General features: G+C 64.8%; 1 protein-coding gene across 5 annotated transcripts in view; it reads left to right on the top strand.

Moving 5' to 3' along the window:
* KIF21B (kinesin family member 21B) overlaps positions 1 to 22,060 on the top strand; it is a 33,761-nt gene that overhangs the window by 693 nt on the left and 11,008 nt on the right. For all 5 annotated transcript variants that reach the window (XM_037070486.1, XM_037070485.1, XM_037070487.1 and 2 more), the window contains exons 2-21: positions 9,967 to 10,189; positions 10,415 to 10,597; positions 12,472 to 12,621; positions 12,742 to 12,876; positions 12,984 to 13,151; positions 13,240 to 13,355; positions 13,787 to 13,982; positions 14,922 to 15,111; positions 15,742 to 15,805; positions 15,919 to 16,137; positions 16,407 to 16,494; positions 16,881 to 17,001; positions 17,512 to 17,703; positions 18,981 to 19,180; positions 19,510 to 19,617; positions 19,882 to 19,950; positions 20,276 to 20,502; positions 20,612 to 20,759; positions 20,966 to 21,157; positions 21,247 to 21,348. In XM_037070486.1, the coding sequence (XP_036926381.1) occupies positions 9,967 to 10,189; positions 10,415 to 10,597; positions 12,472 to 12,621; positions 12,742 to 12,876; positions 12,984 to 13,151; positions 13,240 to 13,355; positions 13,787 to 13,982; positions 14,922 to 15,111; positions 15,742 to 15,805; positions 15,919 to 16,137; positions 16,407 to 16,494; positions 16,881 to 17,001; positions 17,512 to 17,703; positions 18,981 to 19,180; positions 19,510 to 19,617; positions 19,882 to 19,950; positions 20,276 to 20,502; positions 20,612 to 20,759; positions 20,966 to 21,157; positions 21,247 to 21,348 (3,091 nt within the window). The remainder of the gene's footprint in view (positions 1 to 9,966; positions 10,190 to 10,414; positions 10,598 to 12,471; positions 12,622 to 12,741; positions 12,877 to 12,983; positions 13,152 to 13,239; positions 13,356 to 13,786; positions 13,983 to 14,921; positions 15,112 to 15,741; positions 15,806 to 15,918; positions 16,138 to 16,406; positions 16,495 to 16,880; positions 17,002 to 17,511; positions 17,704 to 18,980; positions 19,181 to 19,509; positions 19,618 to 19,881; positions 19,951 to 20,275; positions 20,503 to 20,611; positions 20,760 to 20,965; positions 21,158 to 21,246; positions 21,349 to 22,060) is intronic.

Raw genomic sequence — 22,060 nt, 5'->3', positions numbered from 1 at the left:
CTGGGGTTCCACGGCAAGAGCCAGGAGGGTGTGCCCGGCGTACGCTGCTCAGGCACTCTGATAAAATGGACCCGGGAGGGCTGCATGGACTTATCTGGGTTTTGAAGTGATGCCCTGACCTTTGAGGCAGGGACAGGACCCAGCTGGGGCTTCCACAGGGTGGGGCACACAGGGGCAGGTCGGGGAACACTGCGAAGGTGAGCCGAGCCCCTTTGTTGGGTGGAGCCCCTGTACACCACACCCCCTCTCGCTGTTCTTGCTTTGGGTCTGTCTCCTGGAGAGGGGTCCGTGGGTAGGAGAGGGCCACTGGGGACTGCCCACTGGGGACTGCTCCCTGCTCACTGAGGCAGGGATGCTGGACAGGAGCGCCCAGCCCTGCCCAGCCCTGTGTGATGCATGGGGGTCTGGGGTCCAGGTTTAGGGTGGGAATCTGCGGCAGGTGACCTATATTCCAGGAGCCCAGGAAGGTCACCTAGACAGACCTTCTGTCACCTAGAAGGCGTCCCTCCTCCTGCCCCAGAGCACGTGCTCTCGGCCTCCTCATCAGCCCTCTGCCGCCCAGAGAGAAGGGGGGATGGCTCCCAGGCTCTGCAGTCCAGGGAGGGAGAGAGAGGCACCCCCAACCGTGCACTAGGCTGCACCCAGGCACCTCCTGAGCTCGGCTCTGCTGGCCCCACCAGACAAAGGGGAGCCCGCAGGTGCCTGGTGGTCTAGCGGGCGGGTGGGGCCAGGCTGCTGCAGAGCTGACTTTGCAGCAGGAAGTGGAGAGGTCGAGGGAGGGAGGTGCCTGGGTGGTGGGGTGGTGAGAAGTGTAAATGTGGCATCTGGGTGGTGGTGGGGGAGTCTGAGTACATGCAAAAGGCCCCCCTGACGATGGAACCAGGGCTGGGAAGGACTGGGCGAGGGTGCCCCACCATAGGGGCTCTCCTTCAGACTCCATCTTGCACGAGAGAGACAAACAAAGCCCCCTCCCCGAGGCAGGGACCCCAGGCTGGACCAGGGCATGGCCGGGGTGGGAAAGGCCCTTGGGGTTGGCACTTGGTATAGAGGAGTGAGGATTCCCCCCCCCCCCCCCCGCCACCAGAAGGTCGCCGGGATGCTTTCTGCCACAGAAAGGAGGCAGGGCCTGCCTACTGCACCCCGCTCTCAGGGGCCACAGGCTTCATCCCTGCTTCCTGCTCCCTGCTGGGATCGCCCCGGGAGATCCCGGTGCCCCACTCCAGGCCTGAGCTGCTGGTCTGGGTGGAGGGTGGGGAGACTCGAGCATCAGAAGAGCCAGGTCTCAGGGCTCCTGGTAGGTGAGGGCCCACCCCTCCCCACTCACACCCCAGCAGGAGTGTCCAGCCCAGCACAGGCTAGACCTCAATGGGCAGCCGGCCGTGGAAGGCGGACAGTGCCTGGACAGAAGGCAGTTTCTGATCAGAGAGCTGAGGACAGGGCTGGTGTAAGGGGCAGTCCCTCGTGTCTTTAGGTCCCCTTCTAGCCCCCATCCCCACCCCCAGGAGCCTCTTTCGCCACTGCAGGGCTGGGGGGTGGGCCGGAGTGGAATGGGAAGGACCAAGGATTTGGATTGTTGAGAGCCTGCCAGCACTGGGTGCCACTGTCTCTCTGACTCTGTGGAAGTCCTTTCTTGTATCTAACTGAAGTGCTTTCTGAGTCCTGAGGAGAGAAACTTGCTGTGAGCCCTGGGTCTAGCTCTTGGGACCAGGAGGCCAGGAGTGAGACAAGGAGACAGACTTGTGTGTGTGTGTGTGTGTGTGTGTGTTGGGGGGGCAGGGAAACTTTTAGCTGAGGGGAGACGTGGGTGGGGGGTGCCAAGGCTGCTGTTGGGGAATCTCCTTGGGACAGGNCATCCCCACCCCCAGGAGCCTCTTTCGCCACTGCAGGGCTGGGGGGTGGGCCGGAGTGGAATGGGAAGGACCAAGGATTTGGATTGTTGAGAGCCTGCCAGCACTGGGTGCCACTGTCTCTCTGACTCTGTGGAAGTCCTTTCTTGTATCTAACTGAAGTGCTTTCTGAGTCCTGAGGAGAGAAACTTGCTGGGTCTAGCTCTTGGGACCAGGAGGCCAGGAGTGAGACAAGGAGACAGACTTGTGTGTGTGTGTGTGTGTTGGGGGGGCAGGGAAACTTTTAGCTGAGGGGAGACGTGGGTGGGGGGTGCCAAGGCTGCTGTCGGGGAATCTCCTTGGGACAGGATCCAAGCTGGCCGCCAGCAGGTCACCACAGGGCAGGCCCCGGCTGGGGCAGGGCCAGGGCCAGAGGGAGAAACTTTCAGGTCCTGGGCTGTGGGAAAGGGAGGAAGGTCCAGGTGTGAGCCAGCCCGGGACGCCCCACCCCACGCCTCCCTGCAGTCTGGTCCCTCTGCCCCTAAACCATCTGCACTGAGAGACTGCCAGGCCAGGCCAGCCCGGCAGCCTGCCTGCCATCCCCTCGTCCATTAATCCCTGTGCAGGATCAGGACCCAGAGCTGGCCTCCGTCTGGGGGTGGGGTGTAGGAGAGAGGTGAGCCTGAGCTGCCACCTGGCCCACCCAGCAATACCCGGGCAACAGTGGCGACTAGTACTGGGGAGAGGGGGGAGGGGGAAGCTGTTAGGAAATGCAAGCTGGCATAGCTCAAATTGGGGAAGGAAGCCAATCATACGGTGTGTTTACTGAAGACCCTTCGGAGGCCCCAGCCCTGAGCCCCACCCCAAGGGCCGCCCTCAGTGCGGCCCAGCCCTTATCTCTGGTCTCCTTAAGCTTCCTTCCCTGTAGGTCAGCTGGGGAGGGGGAGGTGACCCAGCCGGCCCGAGGGGGCACAGGCTTCATCCCTGCTTCTGTGGACACCTCAGGGCGGAGCAGGGACTGGAAAGGGGACAAGGGGAGTGCCAGCCGGGGACCCCAGGGACACTGAGAAAGTCCCTCAGCTCTGTCCCCGCTGGGCGTGCTCTCCCTGCCATCTGTCCTCAGCTACCCCTGCTCTGAAGTCCTCAACGTCTGAATCTGGATTCAGGAGAGTTGGTGACTTGGGGCGGAGAGGCTGCAGGAGACACAGACAAGTGTGCAAGGGGCCAGTCAGCACCAAGCAAGGCCACCTGTGTCCCGTGCAGTCCCCAGCAGGACCCCTGGGGGCCGTGTGGACACCCAAGGCCCCGGTGGTGGCCTCCTGCTATAGAAACAGGGTTTATGTCATCACAAGGAAGTGGACTGGGGTAACCGCGAGGCCCCGGAAACCATGCACCCTCCCCCCGCCCCCCACAGCCTGGCTGATTGGAGCTTTTCAAACCCTCTGGGGAGTTGGGGCGGGGCCGGGGGAGCGGCACCCACACTCTCACAGCTCTGGGGGCAAAGGGCAGGCTGGGCCATCGGGGCCTCAGTTTTACCCACCGCAGAATGGGCACAGCCGGCAGACCCCTCTGTAGTCATTAGGAGCATAGTGACGTGTGCTTGGGTGGTGGCGGCTGTGGCTTCAGCTGCAGCAACTGTTGGCCCCGACGCAGAACCCCCCGCCCCCGCCCCCCCACCCAGTCGTGATCGCAGAATTGATCGCAGGAGGCTGCTGTGAGGGAACGGACTCCACCTCAGGTGGCTCAGCACCGTTATTTCCACAACCTTCCTCTGTGCCAGGTGTGTGTGCAGGTCACCCCAGGGCGGCCCCAGGAGGTACCTGAGGTGGTTCCCGTTGCAGGGGACGTGCCAATTTTGAGTCCCAGGCACGGTCCCTTTGTCCCTTCCAGGCACACCCTCCTCATGCTGCTCGCTGCCGAGAGTCTGGAGTCTCAGTTTCTTCAAATGCCTTACTGCGCACAGCTGTCTGAGTGCGCGCGGCTGCCCTACTGTGCACGGCTGCTCAAGTGTGTGCACCTGGAGTGGTGCCGTGCAGGAGTGTGGGGAGGCCTGAGGGTCCAGGCTTCCCCTTTGTGCAGTGGCTCGCACAAGGCTGCCTGTCCCCCCCGTGGCCCCTGCTCCTAGCCCCTGCTCCCTGTATCAAGGGAACTTCTTTCCCACACAGAAGCCTGCGTCCCCCTTTCCCAAGACCCAGGTCAGGGTGGCGGGGAGAGGGTCCCTGCCCCGGCAACTGGCTGCTCTCAGGCCAGGAGCCTGTTGCTCTGCATTCCTCAGCAGAGACAGCCCCCAGGGCCCAGTCCCCACGAGCTGTCCCCACCAGATGCACATGCTGTCGTGGCTCTGGGAGCTCCAGCTCAGCCTGACTCGGGGCAGATCTGTCTCCCGGGAGGTCATGGGAAACCCCTGCCAGATGCCGGGGTGGGGGTGGGGCCGTGTGGCTGGAGACGCTGGAGCAGAGAGGAGCGGGGTCCCCGACCCGGGCTCTCGCTTCTTCCTGGGCCCGGCCATGGAGGAGTCAGATGGGCCACCCGCTTGGCAGGCTGGGGTCTGTCCAGGTCCCCACTGCTGCCTGTCGCTCCACCCGGCTGGTCCGCTTCCTGCCTTCTGCCTGTTCCAGCCTTTCTGGGGGTGCCCTGCGAGAGGGCTGGGATCCCTGGGGGCTGTGGACCAGGCAGCAGCCAGCGCCCTTCCTGGTGGACTGCCTGTCCCTGGGCATGACTCTGGGTGAACTGAAAGAGAAAGGTCAAGGACCTCTCCCAGGGGGGAGTGGGGTCACCGTCCTGCACCCCAGGCTCCCTGAGTCGGCACCCAAGCCTTCCTGCACCCTTCCTGAGCTCCTGGAATGTGTTCAGCAGCAGGACTCAGGCAGAGAAGGTTGACATACCCCTTCCACCAGGCCTGCCAGGACCTCGTTAACCCGTGCCCTTTGACCCCGCCAGTACAAAGCCTTCTTATTTGGGGTTCAGAGCCAGCTGAGTCCTTTCTCTGAGGGCACCCTCAGCCGGGTGGTCAGGGAGGGTCTGAGAGGCCAAGAGAAGGACCCTCCATTTGCCTCTCCCCACACTGCAGCCCTGCAGCTACAGGGCCAGCACCCCTCATAAGACCTCACCCCCCCATTTCAGGAGGCCTGCCTCTGTGGGAAGATGCCTTCTCTGGGCTAAGTCCACTGAAAGCCACGGTGTCTGTGAGCCAGACTCCCCTGGGAGAGCGGGGATCCAGGGCTGGCGGGCTGCCACTCAGGGCGGGCAGCCGGAGGAGGACGCGCTCTCGGCCTCCTCGGCGGCCCCCTCCTTGTCCTGCTCGTCCTGCTCATCCCGGTCCAGCGCTCCCCTCCTGGCGTGGTGGCAGCTGCTGGCAGGACCGGTCCAGACATTCTCCAAGGGTCACTGTCTCCAGCGGCCCTGCCCGACCTGGCGCAGGGTTCCTCCGTGTCCCTGCAGGTCTGCGCACAGATGGGGTGGCGTTTCACCCCCCACCCCCACCACCACGAGTCATGCAGCCTCGGGCATGTCAGAGCCTCAGCCAAGTGGGGGTTGTCCTGACACGGGTTCTCCAAGCCATCAGGGGCGTCCGGGGCTGGGAGTCCGAGGAAGGAGCCTGCAGACTGCCAGGCACCCCTTCCCGGTCAGCCGAGTGCGGCAGGAAGCTCTTTCTGCTGGCTTGTCTAAATCCCACTGCTGCGGCCCAGTTCCCCTTTGATGTGGCTCCTCCGAGGCAGGTCACAGTGGTGGCTCGTGACTCAGTGTGGCGGGCAGGCTAGAGGTCACGGAGCTGCTCTGAGTCCCTGTCACGTGTGCACATGCACAAACGCACACACACACACAAACACACCCCCCTTCACAGCGGGCCTTCCACAGCTGGGCCCAGAGGGCTGGGCATGGGTTTGCTCTGTCCCTCAGTCTTCAGGGCAGTTCACCCCGAGACAGAGTGATGGCCCTCCCAGGTAGTCCCACCGGCCTCTGGGGCTCCCTTGCAGGGTTCAGACAGTCATGGGGCCCCACAGGAGAAAAGAACAGACAGGCTTTCCCCACTGGGGCTGTTTCCAAAGAGACCAGTTGGTTATTTGGGCCAGCTGAGGGGCGATTCCAGCCCAGGTCTCTGGTTCTTTTCCTAGCCTTTGAGAGGGGGTCTCCCCACCCAGAAGTCCCAGAGGCATGCGTTTCTCACACGTGAACAGCCTCACGCATGAATGGCTGCACGTTTGGGACCCTCCCCAGCTCTCCTTCTGGAGCCGGCCTCAGGGCTGATGGCGAGTGAGGGTGTCTGCCTGGAAGGCCTTGCTATTTCTCAGCCCCGTGGCCTCGGACTGGCTTATTCAGTTTCTCGCCGAGCCCTCGCTGGTCAGTTAGGGGCAAAAGCTCCCGCCTTCCACCTCAACGGTCGGTGCCACCAGGCGCCCCGCACGGAGCAGCCAGACACAGTGTCGGACAGAGAGGCGGCCTCGCTCCCAAGTCCTGCGGCTGCGACCGGGCGACACGAAGGAGCTGAGGGGTTTGGGGTCTCAGCTGCCGGCCAAGAAAGAGTCGGGATTTGGGACCACACACCACCGTTGTCCTGGCTCATTGTCTTAATATCACAGCGTCCTGGTGGGACCTGAGACTCCGAGGGCTGCACCTTCAGGAGCTCAGGGTCAAGACTGGGGGGCAGGTAGGTAGAAGACAAGGGGGGGCCTTGCCAGCTGAGTGGGTGGGACTAATTTCACCTGAGACACTGAGCAAACCCCCAGGACCCCAAGGTCACTGGGTGGCACCTGGGGGGCTGTGACCGGCTGTCTTTGTGCGTCGTCACTAAGGGGGGGTTGGGGGGAAGAGAGTTGGCCCCGTCCTTGCCCCCCAGCCTGGGGCTGAGCGTGAGGCACTGGGCACCCTTTGCAAGCGGGGTTTTCTCCTTGGCTGACTCTCTGCACCCCGGCTGCCTTCTCCCTGTCTCCTCTGCCCTCCCCTCCTGCCCTGTCCTCGCAGGCGCTCAAGGACTAGCTGAGCTCAGCTCTCCCTGTCGGCTCCGCGCTGGGGGTGCGCCCAGGGTCTGTCCCTGCGGAGTGCTCATTTCTGGGGCGGTGGGGGTGAGTCTGAGAGTCTCTGCCAGGAACAGAGGAAGCCCAGTGCCCGCACCAGTGCCAAACCCTGCCGCTGAAAAGCGCTGGCCCTCTCTCCGCGCCCCTGCCCCGCTCCCACTGTGCTCCAGCTGCTGGTGCCAAGTGGCACATAGACCAGGCTCTGTTCCGGGAGGTTCCGGGCCTTTCTGAGCGGGGCCGCTGGGCTGCCTCGCCTCGGATGGGTGGTGCTCGGGGGAGATGCCTGAGATGAGCTTCAGGAGGTCCCGGATGGAAATGAGACTGGAGGTTTGGCCCAGAAAACCTCACTGAGAAAAGCAGGGAGCAGACCCATGGGCTGTAGTCGGCCAACCCGAGGTTCTCAAATGTTGCATTAAGTCGTAGTTGACCTTCATCATGGACTTTCTTGCGCCCCTTTAAATTGTGCGCTTGGAGCCAGCCAGGGCCTCGCCCCCTTGCCCCCCAGTCCTGGATCTGGCCGCAGTTCCTTGGGTCTGTCCTGAAGCAACCTGCACACTGGCTTCCCCGTGGACCGCCCCCCCCCAGGCCCCCAGGGAGGAGCAGGGCCGTGAGTGGTAATTGGGCTCTGGAGGCCCCCTGCTCAGGGCAGGACTGAGAGAGGAGGCTGTCTGTGGCACATACCAGCCCGGCACCAGCACAGAAAGCTCCCCAGAACCTCACTTCTCCTTTGCTTCCGTCTCCGGTTACCTGTCCAGCCGCACTCCTGGGACGGGCACTCTCGCCCCTGTCCAGGTCAGCGGCTTTGGGAATCAGTGCCTTACCCGGGCCACGGCCCCTGTCTCCCAGCTCGCACCCTTTCCTCTGGGTGACATCCCTCGCCCGTCTGCAGCCTTCAAAACACCCTGGGGTGCTTAGACTGGACCAGTGTGTGGCTGGCTGGCTCTCTCTGATCGCAGAGCACCCCACATGGGATGGCGGGGTCCCGGGGGAACCCCCATCGGACTCCACTGCTCCTGGACCCTAACATCCCAGCATCCCCTGCTCTCTTCCCCTCCCACACCGCCCCCCGCCCCGTTCCTGCCAGGCGGGCAACCCTGTGGCCTGGGGCTGCTGGTGAAGAACCGTCTGTCTCACTGACAGACAGGGCAGCAGCCCCACCCGCTGCTCCCAATCTCCAGGGACCCTGATTCGATTTCCTCCAATCACCAGCATTGCCAGCAGCCTGGGGTAATTAAATGGTCTTTGAATTGGATCCAGAACTCCCATCCTGTGTGGTGGTGGGCAGCGCGTCCTGGGAGCTGGTGCAAAGCCGCAGGGGCCCCCCGGGCTGCCCAGCCAGGCCCCACTCACCTGCAGCACCAGGCTGCTGGGGGCAGCATGTGTTTGGTCTGGAGTGCCAGAGGTGTGGGGCAGAGCCAGCCCCAGGGCCAGAGCTCTGGGTCCTGCCTGGGCCTGTGCTTGGCGCCGCGGCCCACTCAGGTGACCCCAGGCTCTGTCCTGGGCACACGTGTGATGTGTGTCCACCCCCACTGCATGCTGAGCCTGCTCCTCAGCCACATGGCTGGGCAGGGCCCCTGAAGGGCCACAGACAGACGGGTTCCAACCCCTGTGCCCCTCCTGTGCCGCTGTCGGACCCCTCACTCCCTCCGGGTGGAACTAGGGTAGCGGGGCTCCTGCTCTGCCTGGCATACGCGGAGAGTGCCCATCGGTGTTGCCCGCTGCCCTGTGCCGTACAGGAGGGGGCTTTTGCTGGCCCTGGCCTCTGGCTGGCTGGTCGGCTGTCTGGTCTGACCAGCGGAAACCACTCTGGGGGCTCTGGGGGTCGTTGGGAAGCTGGGTGCTAGCTCCAGCTGACCCCGACCTCTGGAACGGCCAGACGGGGTAGGTGAGCGTGGGCCCTCTTTGGGCCTCCGTCCCATCGCCGTCCGTCCAGGTAGCCCTGACTCAAGGGGACTGCTTCTGGCCCGAGGGGAAGCACTTCTGGGAACGCCCAGGCCACGTTCTGTGGGAGAGCCGGGCCTGCAGGACCTGCGCCCCCAGCCCCACCCAGGGCGTTCCCCCTCCCCTGTCCCCACGGCACAGGGCAGGGGCGGACTTGGGTGAGCTCGGAGTAGCCGGCGGCGTTCCGGGGCAGGGACAGGATGGTGGGAAGCCCTGGCCCCATGGCAGGAGCCCCGGGCCCTTGGCGGGTCTCGCTCGGGTCTTTGCAGGGTGAACGTTGGAGCCTTGTGTGCGCCGTGCTGACATCGAAGGGCTGCCTCGGGTGGGCCCGGGAGTGTTAGCGCCAGCCCATCCCCCTTTACTTTAGGCATTTGAGAGGTGCTCTCTGCCAATCCCCGCACATGCTCACTGACTCACCTCTGGTTGCCATGGCGGCATCGTCATGGCAATGGCTGCTGGGAAGGGGCGGGGGAGCCAGGCTGGATGGAGACGGCCCTGTCCACCGCTGACGCCCCCTCAGCCCTGCTGCTACGTTTTCTTCCTCTTTCCAGGGGAGTCGTGTCCCCCCCTCCCGCCGCAGGGTCTTCGGTGTGGGCCCCTCCTGTGTCGGCAGGCTGGGTGTCCCTTCCAGGGGTCCCTGCCCTTCCCAGGGAGCTTGGCCTCCACCCGGGCCTGCAGGACTAGCCCCAGAACCTAACCCCCCCTGGGCTGCTGGAGAGGAACCAGAGCTGGTCCCAGGAAGGTCCCCAGGCTCCGGCACAGGGGCGTGGCTTCTGAGCTGCAGGGCTGAGCCGCCGGGAGTGGCCCGGCCTGTCCCTCCAGTCCCCAACCTGGCCCCTTGCCACGAGGTCAGACAGACCTGGGGTTAGCCCTGTCACCTTGCGCTATTCAACCCTGGACACTCAAACTCTCCCAACCCCAGCAGACAACACCTGCCTCGTGAACACACGTGCATTAACATGAACACACAAAAATCCTTTGCACGCAGGTCGGACAGAAAGCTCAATACGTGTCAGCGGGTGATGTCGATGTTACTACTGTGACCCTGTGTTTTCACAAAAGCCACCTTTGCCCTCTGGGGGGCTGCTCCTAGGCTTCCTTTTCCTCCCGCTGTGGGGGTGTCGGCAGGGTGCCAGGGAGGAGGGCTGACCCCGGCCCTCTGTTCCCCACCCCATCCCCGGCAGGATCCGGCCGCAGCTGTCCAAGGAGAAAATTGAGGGCTGCCACATCTGTACGTCGGTCACCCCGGGGGAGCCCCAGGTGCTGCTGGGGAAGGACAAGGCCTTCACCTACGACTTTGTCTTCGACCTGGACACCTGGCAGGAGCACATCTACACAACCTGCGTCCGCAGGCTGGTCGAGGGCTGCTTCGACGGCTACAATGCCACCGTGCTGGCCTACGGGCAGGTGAGCCCGCGCACTCTCATGGCCCCGGCAATGCCGAGAGCCCCACCTGAGAGCCGCTGAGGGTGTGCGGTCCTCTGAGGATGCCACCGAGGGAGGGCTACCAGAGAGACAGCCCCAGAGTGTCGCTTCGAGACTCTCTTGAGCCGGGCCCAGGCTGGCAGGTCACGGCGAGGAAACGGGGGGCACGCGCGCGGGCTGACACATCCCTCCATCTTTGCCACGCAGACGGGGGCTGGGAAGACCTACACCATGGGCACCGGCTTCGACACGGTGATGGCCGAGGAGGAGCAGGGCATCATCCCAAGGGCCATTGCGCACCTCTTCGGGGGCATTGCGGAGCGCAAGCAGCGGGCGCAGGAGCAGGGAGTGGCTGAGCCGGAGTTCAAAGTCAGCGCTCAGTTTCTGGAGGTACCGTGGCCTCACAGGGCGGGCAGGAGGGACCCTTGGGGACTGGGAGTCCATGGAAGACAGGCTGTCCTCCAGAGCCGTGGGATGAGGCCAGGGAGCCCTGGAGGCGTCTGTAGGTGATGAGGTTCCCTCTGCTGGAAGCATCCAAGTGAGGGCTGGAAGACCATGGGGTGGGACTCTTCTCTGTGTCGGCAGGGCCTGAGTCAATGAGGCTATGGGATCCCTCCCGACCCTGACTTTGGGCAAGTCACTTCAGGACCCTGCGCAGCAGTGCGACCTCGAGTTTCCTTAGGGGCCGCGAGAGGAAGCGCAGGCCTGGCACGTAGTGGGAACTGGGGCTCCCACCCATCCTTCTGGCCTCCGGGCCTCCGGACAGTCTGCCCTGACCCTCGCTGGTGGAGGCCCTTCCTGACCCCTGAGTCTCCTATGACCCCAGGAAGGAACATCCCCAGGAGGGCCCCGCTTCCCTCAGGGAGACGTCAGGATGCCAGGGGCACGGGCAGCGGCAGCTCCGCCTGCGGGTGGGACGGTGCTAAGGCTGCCCCTCCCCCAGCAGGTAGGACAGAGCACTGGGGACCTGGGGCCCGGAGAGGGACATCTCAGAGGGTCTCCGGGAAGGCAGTGGGCCTGCCCAGGGTCCTCCTCCGGGACGCTTGAACCAGGCAGCGCAGCTTTCTCAGCGTCTGCTACCCCAGCCCGGAGACCCCCTGGCCCGAGTGCTGGCCCCACCTGCCCTGTCTCTGCCTGCACCCGGTGGCCCTCTGCGGGGAGGCCGCTCTGGGTTGCCCTGCCGCGGCCCTGCCCGCCACCCCGCAATTGTTCTTCCCCAGCACACAGGGGGCTGCCCTTCCCTTGGACGACCCTACAGGGTTTTGTTGTGTTTTCTTGTCCTTCCGGACTTTTGGACTCAGAGACTGCCTCTGTGTGTCTGTGTGTCTGTGTGTCTGTCTGTCTTTCCCACTGATGAGAGTCTGTATAAGCTCCTCTCTTGGTTTTCCTCCTTTCTCCTTCTGGTCACCATGGAGATCCCCAAAGGCCAGGCCATTTCGTAGAAAACCCATGTCCCAGGGTGGACCACAAGGGGTTAAATGATGCCAGGTCTGTCCTGACAGGCAGACACCAGGGCACCAGCCCCCTTCCGCTTCCTCTTCCCCTTCCTGTGGGTATTTTTGTCCCCGTAAGTAAAGTCCGTATGTCTGAGGACAGCAGCCTGCCCCTCCCCCCGCAGGGCTCTGCTGGCTGCGGCCCCAGCTGCCCAGTCCCTCTTCCCGCTCCCCAGCCCAGCCCTGCCCGCTGAGCCTCCCCGCCCTTCCACAGGTGACAGTCCCCTGCTAGCGATTACGAACGCAGGTGTGTCTGAGGCTGAGACCCTCTGAAACCAGCTGACTGGGCCTGGCCAGGCCCCCCGCCCCCCGCGGTCTCACCAGGCCCACCCAGAGAGGCTGGGTCCCTTTCTCCCGAGTGCAGGACACGCAGCCATGTGCCTCCCCCGCTGCGAGGTGGTCATCACCTAGACCCCCCGGGCTCTGCTTCCCCTCCTGAATCTGGGAGCACATCCCCGCCCCAACTTTCCCAGGCAGTCACGGAATAGGATTTGTCCAAGTCACAGGCTTCTCTACATCTGTATGTAGGGCCTGAGGTCCCTCGCTCCCTGTGGGTCCCCAGTGCTCTGCCGTAGCTGCTGGGGGAGGGGCAGCCTCAGCACCGTCTCACCCAGGGCCCAGATGTCCCCACCCCTGTCCCCGAGAAAGGGGGTGGAGCCCGGAGCTGGAGCTGCAGCTGCCAGGCCTGCAGGAGGGAGTGGGCACACAGGCAGGAGAAGGCCCCTGGCCCAGGAGCCCAGCAGCTGTCCCCCCCTGCCCGCCCCCGCACAGCTCTACAACGAGGAGGTCCTGGACCTGTTCGATGGCACCCGGGACCCCGACGCTCGCCGACGCAAGTCCAACATCAAGATCCACGAGGACGCCAACGGCGGCATCTCCACCGTGGGCGTGACGACCCGGCTCATCAACTCCCAGGAGGAGGTGAGCGAGCCTGCGGGGCGGGGCGGGCGGGAGGGGAGGGGTGGGGGGGAGGGGCGGGAGTCGCGGCACCAGGGGCCATGGGGGCCCCAGCCCTCACCTCCACCCCCGCCCCCGTCCCAGCTGATCCAGTGCCTGCGGCAGGGCGCCCTCTCCCGCACCACGGCCAGCACGCAGATGAACGTGCAGAGCTCCCGCTCCCACGCCATCTTCACCGTCCACATCTGCCAGGTGCGGGTCTGCACCCAGCCCCAGCCGGTAAGCAGCGTGGTGAGGAGCGTGGGGCAGGGCCCTGGGAGGGGGCGGCGCCAGGAGCAGCGGGCGGGTGCTCGGAGCTCTGAGCCGGCCACCGCCTCCCCCTGCAGGTGGCGGACACAGTGCCCGGGCTTCCCGAGGCCACGGCGCCCAGGAGGGAGTATGAGACGCTCACGGCCAAGTTTCACTTTGTGGACCTGGCCGGCTCCGAGCGGCTGAAACGGACAGGGGCCACCGGCGAGCGGGCCAAGGAGGGCATCTCCATCAACTGCGGCCTGGTAGGCGCAGGGTCGGGGGAGGCTCGGGGGCTCGGGGGCTGCGCTGGGCCTCCCAGTGCCTCTCCAGTGCCGGGGTCTGTCTTCGCAGCTGGCCTTGGGCAACGTGATCAGCGCCCTGGGGGACCAGAGCAAGAAGGTGGTCCACGTGCCCTACAGGGACTCCAAGCTCACTCGGCTCCTGCAGGACTCGCTCGGGGGAAACAGGTACCCACCAGCGCCCAGGGAGAGGCAGGAGGCCAGGCGTCCTGGGGAAACGGGATGTGAGGGTTCAAGTGTGAAGGCCCCAGGGCAAGGAGACATCCGGCTCTGGGCTGGGTGGGGCGCAGGCACCTTGAGACACCCCATGACCTTTGGCCAACATGGTGGGACTCAGTTTCCTCATCTGCACAACAGGGGGGCATGGTCCTAAAGGCAGTGAGGGAGCCCAGATGGGGCAAGAGATGGAAGACGGTGAGGAGATGGGGGGCCAGCACTCTGGTGCTGAGGCAGCGCCATCTCCTTGCACCGTGGGGGGTCCAGGTACTCGGGTGTTACCGTAGCCAGGGAAGGGGTGTGGCAGGAGCTCCGTTCTGAGGCTTCCCGGGACCTGCCGGGCACCTGGACCCTCACTTCACCCCCTCCCGCCCGCCCCGCAGCCAGACCATCATGATCGCCTGCGTGAGCCCCTCAGACCGGGACTTCATGGAGACACTCAACACGCTCAAGTACGCCAACCGGGCACGGAACATCAAGAACAAGGTGGTGGTGAACCAGGACAAGACGAGCCAGCAGATCGGCGCCCTGCGGGCGGAGGTCGCACGCCTGCAACTGGAGCTCCTGGAGTACAAGGCGGTGAGCTCGCCTCGCAGGGCCCCGAGGCAGCCTGCCTGCTCTGCGCGCGTCTGCCTGTCCACTGTGTGGACCCCAGGAGTCCCCTAGACCGAGGCACCAGACCAGGAGGAGAGTGGGTGGGACCACATGGGTTGTCCATTGTGGTGGGTGGGGCCGGGGCAGGCCCAGGAGGGAGTTGGCCCTACTTCCTCAGCTGGTCAGAGAGGGCTTCATGGAGGAGGAAGCCTTTCACCCGGATCTTGCAGAATGAGCGAGATGTCAGCAAAAGCAAGTGGAGCAGGCATTGTAGGATGAGAACGTGCCACACACAGGCAACAGAGATGAAAAAAATGGGTGCCCTGGGGGATGTGCCCCGACCCATGTGACGGAGGCAGGGGTCACTGGCGGGCGGCCCAAAGCCTGGGGCTGCCACACAAGTGGGGTTTGGTTTGACTTGCCCCCGACCTTAAAAGAATGTGACTTAGTTTCTGTTTTGTTTTAAAGTGGGTCGTTTCCGTTTCTCTTTAAACATTTGAAGCTGCCCGGACCCGGGGCATGGAGCTGGCTGCAGGGACACAGTGGCGGCCCCTCTCAGACCAGGGGTGGCACTCGGCTCACTCCAATCCCCACCGCTCCCTGTTGTCTGACACCCAGACTGGCTGACTCATTTGCGCCACCTGCCTGGGGCCCCTGGGGTCTAGCCTGGGGGTAGAGTTTGAGGGGATGGGAAGGGGGCAGTGGAAAGGAAGGTCAAGGCAGCACAGAGGGAGGCCTGCGAGGGTCGGTCACAAATTTCAGACTTTCCTGTTGGCACCAGGAGCCCCGCAGGGTTTCCGAGCATGGGAGGCAGGAGCTGTGTCCTAGGAAGCCTGAGGCACCGGGGAGCCACAGCACGCTGCCCCTCCCCTCTCCCAGTCAGGGGCCCAGCACCTGACTGCCCCCCACTGCCCTTCCTCCCAGGGCAAGAGGGTGATCGGGGAGGACGGCAGCGAGGGCTACAGCGACCTCTTCCGGGAGAATGCCATGCTGCAGAAGGAGAACGGAGCCCTGCGCCTGCGCGTGAAGGCCATGCAGGAGGCCATCGATGCCATCAACAACCGTGTCACCCAGCTCATGAGCCAGGAGGCCAGCCTGCTTCTGGCCAAGGCCGGTGGGTCTCTCTCCACCTGCAGCCAAGATGTGGGGGGGGCTGGGACAGGACAGGCCGGGCCAGCCGACCAGCTCACAGATCAGCTCCGTGTACATTCCTTCCAGTCAGTCGTGACTTCTTTTGTGCACGACGAACAGTGGGGGGTTAACCCTCTCTCCCTGCTCCCGGCTCCTTGGAGCCGGCTGCTTGGAGGCTCCCGGCTGCTTGGAGCCTCCAGGAGCAGCTCATCGGACCGTGTGCTCCCCGGGGGGCGTGCCTCTCTACACGCTCACACGTGTGTGGCGACAATGCAGTCTCTCCTCCGTGCCAGAGGCCGGATGTCCCACAACTTCCCCTCCATGCCCAGCATTGTGCTTTACAACCTATGAACCACCCAGTTTTTGTAAATGGCCGTGGCCTGTCTCTGGTGGTGAGGAACTGTGCATGGTGACCACCCTCTCCGGAGGGACCCTTAGCTGGGTCCAGCGTCTCATTGTTCCTGACCTGCTCGTGCAGACCTGTGCACAGGACAAGCCTTTCCCAGACGCAGATCCCTCTTTGGAAAAGGCCCGGGCATGCGGCCCTGTGGGGGACACGGAGGCAAGGCCACCAGTTTGGAGCTGAAGGTCCTCTTGTGACTTCCCCCCGCAGGTGACGGCAATGAGGCCATCGGTGCTCTGATCCAGAGTTACATCCGGGAGATCGAGGAGCTGCGGTGAGTGAGGCCGGCCCCCCCCCCCGGGACACAGCCCGACACCCCCAGGGGCCCTGGGCCAGGCTGGGCATGGGTGGCCCAGCTAACGCTGGCCGCCCACTGCCTCCCCGCAGGACGAAGCTCCTGGAGAGCGAGGCCATGAATGAGTCCCTTCGTCGCAGCCTCTCTCGGGCCTCGGCACGGGGCCCTTACTCCCTGGGTGCTTCTCCGGCGGCTCCAGGCTTTGGCGGCAGCCCGGCCAGCTCCATGGAGGATGCCTCCGAGGTGATCCGCCGGGCCAAGCAGGACCTGGAGCGCCTGAAGAAGAAGGAAATCAGGCAGCGGAGAAAGAGGCGAGTGAGCGTCCTGGGATGGCCCCCAGGAGGACGCTGCCCAGGGTTACCCAGCGACTCCCTGAGCAAACTGGCCTTTTGGGCAGGGCCCCCCTCCCATTCCTACTGCCACCTCCCCGGGGAGAGGGAGGGTGGAGAGCCTCCAGTTAGCGTTGGGTGGGCCTCTGACCTCTGGGCAGGACCAGCCTCTCCCACCCCACTCGCCCGCCCCCGCGCCCCCCCCAGGCAGGTCTGGTCCCCTAACCCGGCCTCCCCTCGCTCCTCGGCAGCCCAGAGAAGGCCTTCAAAAAGAGGGCGAAACTCCAACAGGAAAACAGCGAGGAGACGGATGAGAACGAAGACAACGAGGTGGAGGAGGTGAGCACACCCGCCTCTCCCTGGCTCCTGTCCCCTCAACCCCATCTCTGCTGGGAGGGGCCCCATCGCCTCCTTGTGCATGGAGGGGAGGGCTAGGTGCCTCCTGACAGGCTGCCTGGTTACCACGGGGATCTCCATGCCTCAGTCTCCCACCTCATCCCAGTGCAGGCAGGGGGCTCTGACCAGGCTGCTGGGGGATTGGGTGGTTCTCTTCCAGAATGGGGGTGGGCCCAGGGCCCTGTCGGAGACCATCCTGTCCCCCAGTCTTCTGACATGCCCACTGTGTGGTCTGGACTGGCCTCTGCTTCTGGGCGCCCTGTGGCCCTGAGGCTGGATCCAGCTCCTGTGGGGGCCACCAGCCTACCCTAATGGCATTTGGTGCCCAGGAGGAGGAGGAGCCTGACGAGAGTGGCTGTGAGGAGGAGGAGGAGGGGCGTGAGGACGAGGACGAGGACTCGGGCAGTGACGAGAGCCTGGTGGACTCAGACTCAGACGCTGAGGGGAAGGGTGAGTGTGCCCTTGGGGCCCGTGGAGCCCCTCGGGGCACCTCCTGGTTGGCAGAGCTTGAGCCGAATGCCCCCAGGGTGGCATAGTCTACACAGTGCGGTGGCTGCAGGGCTGGGCCTGGAAGGCAGGTCTTTCTGGTGCCTCGGTCCCCTCCACGGGGCAGTTCAGCTCCCTCACTTCTGCCCCGCCGCCATCTCCGATCCAGGGCCCTGCAAAGCGCTCCCCGTTCCCCCTCCCACCTCCACCCAGGCTGCCCTCAGGGTCACGTAGACCGGAGGACAGTGGCCTCTGGGTCAGAATGGGGAATGCCTGGACCACCCAGCTTTGCATTTCCGGGGCCTCTCATTAACTGTGCGCTCCCATTTGGCAGCCCTACCCACTGTGGGGTGTGCCATTTCCTCCAGCCTCGGGGCATCGCCCTGTGGCCTCTGACTCGGAAAGCCCGTGGCCCCCTACCCCCTGCCCTGGTCCTGGCGCCCTGGGTCAGGCTGGTGGCTCTCTGCCCCACAGAGGTGAACTATCAGGCGGATCTGGCCGACCTGACCTGCGAGATCGAGATCAAGCAGAAGCTGATCGACGAACTGGAGAACAGCCAGCGGCGGCTGCAGACGCTCAAGCACCAGTACGAGGAGAAGCTGGTTCTGCTGCAGAACAAGATCCGGGACACCCAGCTGGAGCGGGACCGCGTGCTGCAGAACCTCAGTGAGGCCCTGCCCGCTGCCCTCCCCTGGCCCCGCCCACTGCCCCGAGGGGCCCGCCCCTGAGTGAAGCCCCGCCCACCCCTGGCGTCTCTGGGATTTACCTGATTTCCTGGAGCGGGCCCTGGGCATTGCCCATAGTCAAAGGGTTCTTCTGTCTGGCCCCAGGTCTAGGCCACACTTTAAATTATTTTTATTATTTTACTATCATCTGGAGTGCTGGAGGCCTTCACGTCCCCAGGCCCACGAACGTGACACTTTCCAGCCTTTTCCCCTGCACTCAGTTCCTGGGGAGTCTTTCTGGACCCATTTACCAGCCCGCTGCTCCTACCCCATCCTCCTTACCCTGCTCTGCAGCTCGTTCACTCACTCACTCACTCACGTTTTCAGCAAACGTCAGTTGAGTGACTAAACACACCTTGTGGGGCAGACGTTGTCCTGGGTGCAGCAGATACTGGGGTGGGCGAGGTCCCTGGGGTGCTGGAGTGGTCGAGCCTTCTGGCGGCGGGACAGACAGAAATAAGACGAATCCCAGAACCCTAGCATGTCAGGCAGTGATAAGTGTGGCAGAAAGGATACAGCAGGGAAGGAGGGCAGGCTGGAGTCTTAAGAGGACAGTCCTGGAAGACTTCCCCAAGCCAGTGACATCTGCGCAGAGGAGGAGGTGACACAGGGCTCGAGCAGAATGAGTGCAGGGAAGGGCATTCCAGGCTTAGGGAACAGAAGGTGCCAAGCCCTGAGGCAGGCAGGTGGACGGGTGGGGGGTGTGGAGAGAGGGGAGGGGAGGGCCGAGGACACTGCAGGGGTGTGAGAGTCTGGGATGAGGAGGACGACACCTGCTAGGAGGAGGAAGGCTGCAGGGGTGGGGGCGGGCCCTGAGGTGGCTGTAACTCTCCCCGGGAGCGGTCCGCAGCGCAGTCGGAGGGGTCAGGGGTGCAGGTCAGCCTGTTCCCTCGGCTCCGGCCCCCATCACTCTGTCTTTCTCTGACTAACTCTCTGACTGGCCCAGCCCTTTCCTCCAATCCTGGGTCACAACCAGCCAGCAAGAGGGTCTTCAGGACCCTCCTGGGAAGCTGGTGGCCAGGGGCTCAGTGATCTTAACCTGGGAACACAGGTCCAAGCCCATGGCATGCCGCTCGGAAGGGTCCCTGGGAGTCCTCCAGCCCGACCCCGTCACTATCCAATATAAAAACAGCAGGTGGGGAGAACGGCCCTGCAGGGGGCCTGGGAGCCGGGCCCCCCCGGGACACGGCCCTGATGCTGCCTGCATCACCACCGCAGGCACCATGGAGTGCTACACCGAGGAGAAGGCCAACAAGGTCAAGGCGGACTACGAGAAGAGGCTGCGCGAGATGCACCGGGACCTGCAGAAGCTGCAGGCGGCCCAGAAGGAGCACGCACGGCTGCTCAAGAACCAGTCCCGCTACGAGAGGGAGCTGCGGAAGCTGCAGGCCGAGGTGGCCGAGATGAAGAAGGCCAAGGTGGGCGCCCGCAGCCCCGCTCCCCGCGGCCAGCCATCACACCGGCCCCGGCCTGGGCCTGGGTGCTTGCCCAGGGTCTCGGGGGACCCCGCTGCACACTGCCCCCTGGGGAAGCCCCGGCATGTTCGGAATAGGGGGGGGCAGGGCCAGACATGGCCGGGCTGGCAGGAAGGCCACTCCTTCGCCAGGTGGCAGGGGAAATGGGGCAGCTCAGCCCCTGCGGAGGAGTGGGGGGCAGATGCTGCCCGTCCCCCGCCCAGCATCCTCCGCCCTGCAGCGTGTGGGCCGCCTGCTCAGCCCTGCCCCACCGCCCCCTCTGCCTGTCCCAGGTGGCCCTGATGAAGCAGATGCGGGAGGAGCAGCAGCGGCGGCGGCTGGTGGAGACCAAGAGGAACCGGGAGATTGCGCAGCTGAAGAAGGAGCAGCGGCGACAGGAAGTGAGAGCGCCCCCAGGAGGCCTGGCCCTGCAGGCTCCTGTGCGGCCTGCGCTGCACAGAGCAGAGACTGAGACCCCCCAGTGAGGGGCGGGGACTTGCCTGAGGTCACCAGCCTCTCGGGAGGCCCATGGTGGGGACGGGAGGCCAGAAAAGTGCCTGTGCGGAGAAGGGGGCTGCTGTGACCTCTGGGACAGGGGCCAAGCTCCAGAGCGAGTCAGATCCGCAGGTGGGGCCCTGAGTGTGGACCCTCATCTCCACCTGCAGTTTCAGATCCGAGCCCTGGAGTCCCAGAAGAGGCAGCAGGAACTGGTCCTGAGGAGGAAGACCCAGGAGGTGAGCAAGGCGCCTTCCTGAGGATCCCCCCCCACTCCCCCAGCGAGCACCCTGCCGCCCCCACCCCCCCACCCCACCCCCGGCCCACCAGCAGACGCAGGAGTGGCCTGGGCTGAGGCTGAAGAGCAGGCTGCAGGCCCTGGTCCCAATGTCCAAGCTGTTCATTCTTGTTTTAAAGGGTGGAAGTCTCTCTTTTATGTTCACTTCCTAACACACGGAGGCCCCTTCTCAGCCCCAGCCCAGGCCAGGATGGAGGGTTCCCTCCCCTTCTCTGGGCATTTTCTGGGTGCCCTGCTCACCAGGTCCCGCTTTCCGTGGTCCCCAGGTGTCCGCACTGAGACGCCTGGCCAAGCCCATGTCTGACCGGGTGGCGGGGCGTGTGGGGTTGAAGCCACCCATGCTGGACTCCGGGGCTGAGGTGTCGGCCAGCACCTCGTCGGAGGCCGAGTCAGGGGTCCGCTCGGTCTCCAGCATCGTGCGCCAGTGGAACCGAAAAATCAACCACTACCTGGACCACCCCGCGGCCAGTGGCCATGGCACCCGCCCTGCCAGGTGAGCGGGGCCTGGGGACCCAGGGCGGGTGGGGCTGGCGGGAGGCAAGCCCTGGGAGGGTCAGCTCCTGGTGAGGGTCCCACCCAGCCCCGCTCGTCTCTGGGTCCAGGAAGAAGTTCCAGAAGAAGGGGGCCGGCCAGAGCTTCAGCAAGACTGCGAGGCTCAAGTGGCAGTCGCTGGAGCGGAGGGTCATCGACATTGTCATGCAGCGAATGACCATTGTCAACCTGGAGGCGGACATGGAGAGGCTCATCAAGGTGGGCGCGGCCCCTCCCCCAGCCCCCGCCGTCTGTTTAGGCTGCTCCGGCCCTTCCCACCTCCGCCGGTCCCCCATCCCCCGCTCCTCGTAGGGGCTCTGGAATCCAGCGCTGCTGGGGTCCCCAAGAGGCCCAGTGCGGGAGTGGGGACAGCCCTGGGCAGGGCCGAGCAACATCCTGAGGCACCCCTCCGCCCCCCACCCCAGAAAAGGGAGGAGCTGTTCCTCCTGCAGGAGGCGCTGCGGAGGCGGCGAGAGCGGCTGCAAGCCGAGAGCCCGGAGGACAGGGGGCTGCAGGAGCTGGCGGAGGAGATGGAGGTGCTGGCGGCCAACATCGACTACGTCAACGACAGCATCTCCGACTGCCAGGCCACCATCGTGCAGCTGGAGGAGACCAAGGTGCCCCAGGGCGGGGGCCGCAGGGGTGCGGGGGGCTTGGCGGGTGAGGGGGGCCGGGTAACCGGAGCGCTCTGCGGCCCACCCCCCAGGAGGAGCTGGACTCCACAGACACGTCCGTGGTCATCAGTTCCTGCTCCCTGGCCGAGGCTCGCCTCCTGCTGGACAACTTCCTCAAAGCGTCCATCGACAAGGTGGGCGCAGCTCACCACCGCCCCCCCCCCGGGGTGGGCACCTCCTGCCCACCCCGTGGACCTGCTCGGGCAGGTTAGAGACCCAAGCCGATGACACACCGGCCCTGTGGCTTGTTCTGTGGCTCTGAGATGACACACATGAGGAGCTCAGCCTGAGGTCCGGCTCCCAGCGAGGCCTCCGTGGAAGGGGACCCCGTGTGTTGGCCCAGGCCTGTCCTCAGCCAGGCTGGCTGGAGTCTGCTGGAGGTTGGGGGCAAGTGTGTGTTCATGTGCTGGGGTGAGGCAGCCAAGGCAGACGGGCAGACGGACCCCCTTCCACCAGGAGGGCTCCTGCTGGGACGTTGGGTGGCAGTGGGCGTGTCCTGTGCTCCTCTCCGCCCTGCTGGACCAAGAGCCAGAGAGAGGCCGTGCTTCCGTGTCCTGGAGCCGGGGTCTTCGGGGCCCACCCTGCACGTGTGCAGCTCTGGATGGGGTGGGAGTCTGCCTTCCCGGCTCCTTGCCAGTCCCCAGTGGGCTCTCAGCTCTGCCTTGTGTCTTTGGGGACTGTGTGACTTAACTAGGCAGCTGTGACATTGTGGCGTCGGCTGGTGGCCTAAACCACAGAGATTCCTCTTCTCCCAGTCCTGGAGGCTGGGAGAAGCCTCCTGGTTTCCTTCGAGGCCTCCCTCCTTGGCCTGTGGACGGCTGTCCTCTCCCTTTACTGGTCGTCCCT

This window comes from Sturnira hondurensis, unplaced genomic scaffold, assembly GCF_014824575.4.
Source record: "Sturnira hondurensis isolate 20B ecotype Veracruz unplaced genomic scaffold, ASM1482457v3 Scaffold0018805, whole genome shotgun sequence".
Classification (NCBI taxonomy): Eukaryota; Metazoa; Chordata; class Mammalia; order Chiroptera; family Phyllostomidae; genus Sturnira; species Sturnira hondurensis.
This window is presented reverse-complemented; position numbering and strand designations above follow the sequence as displayed.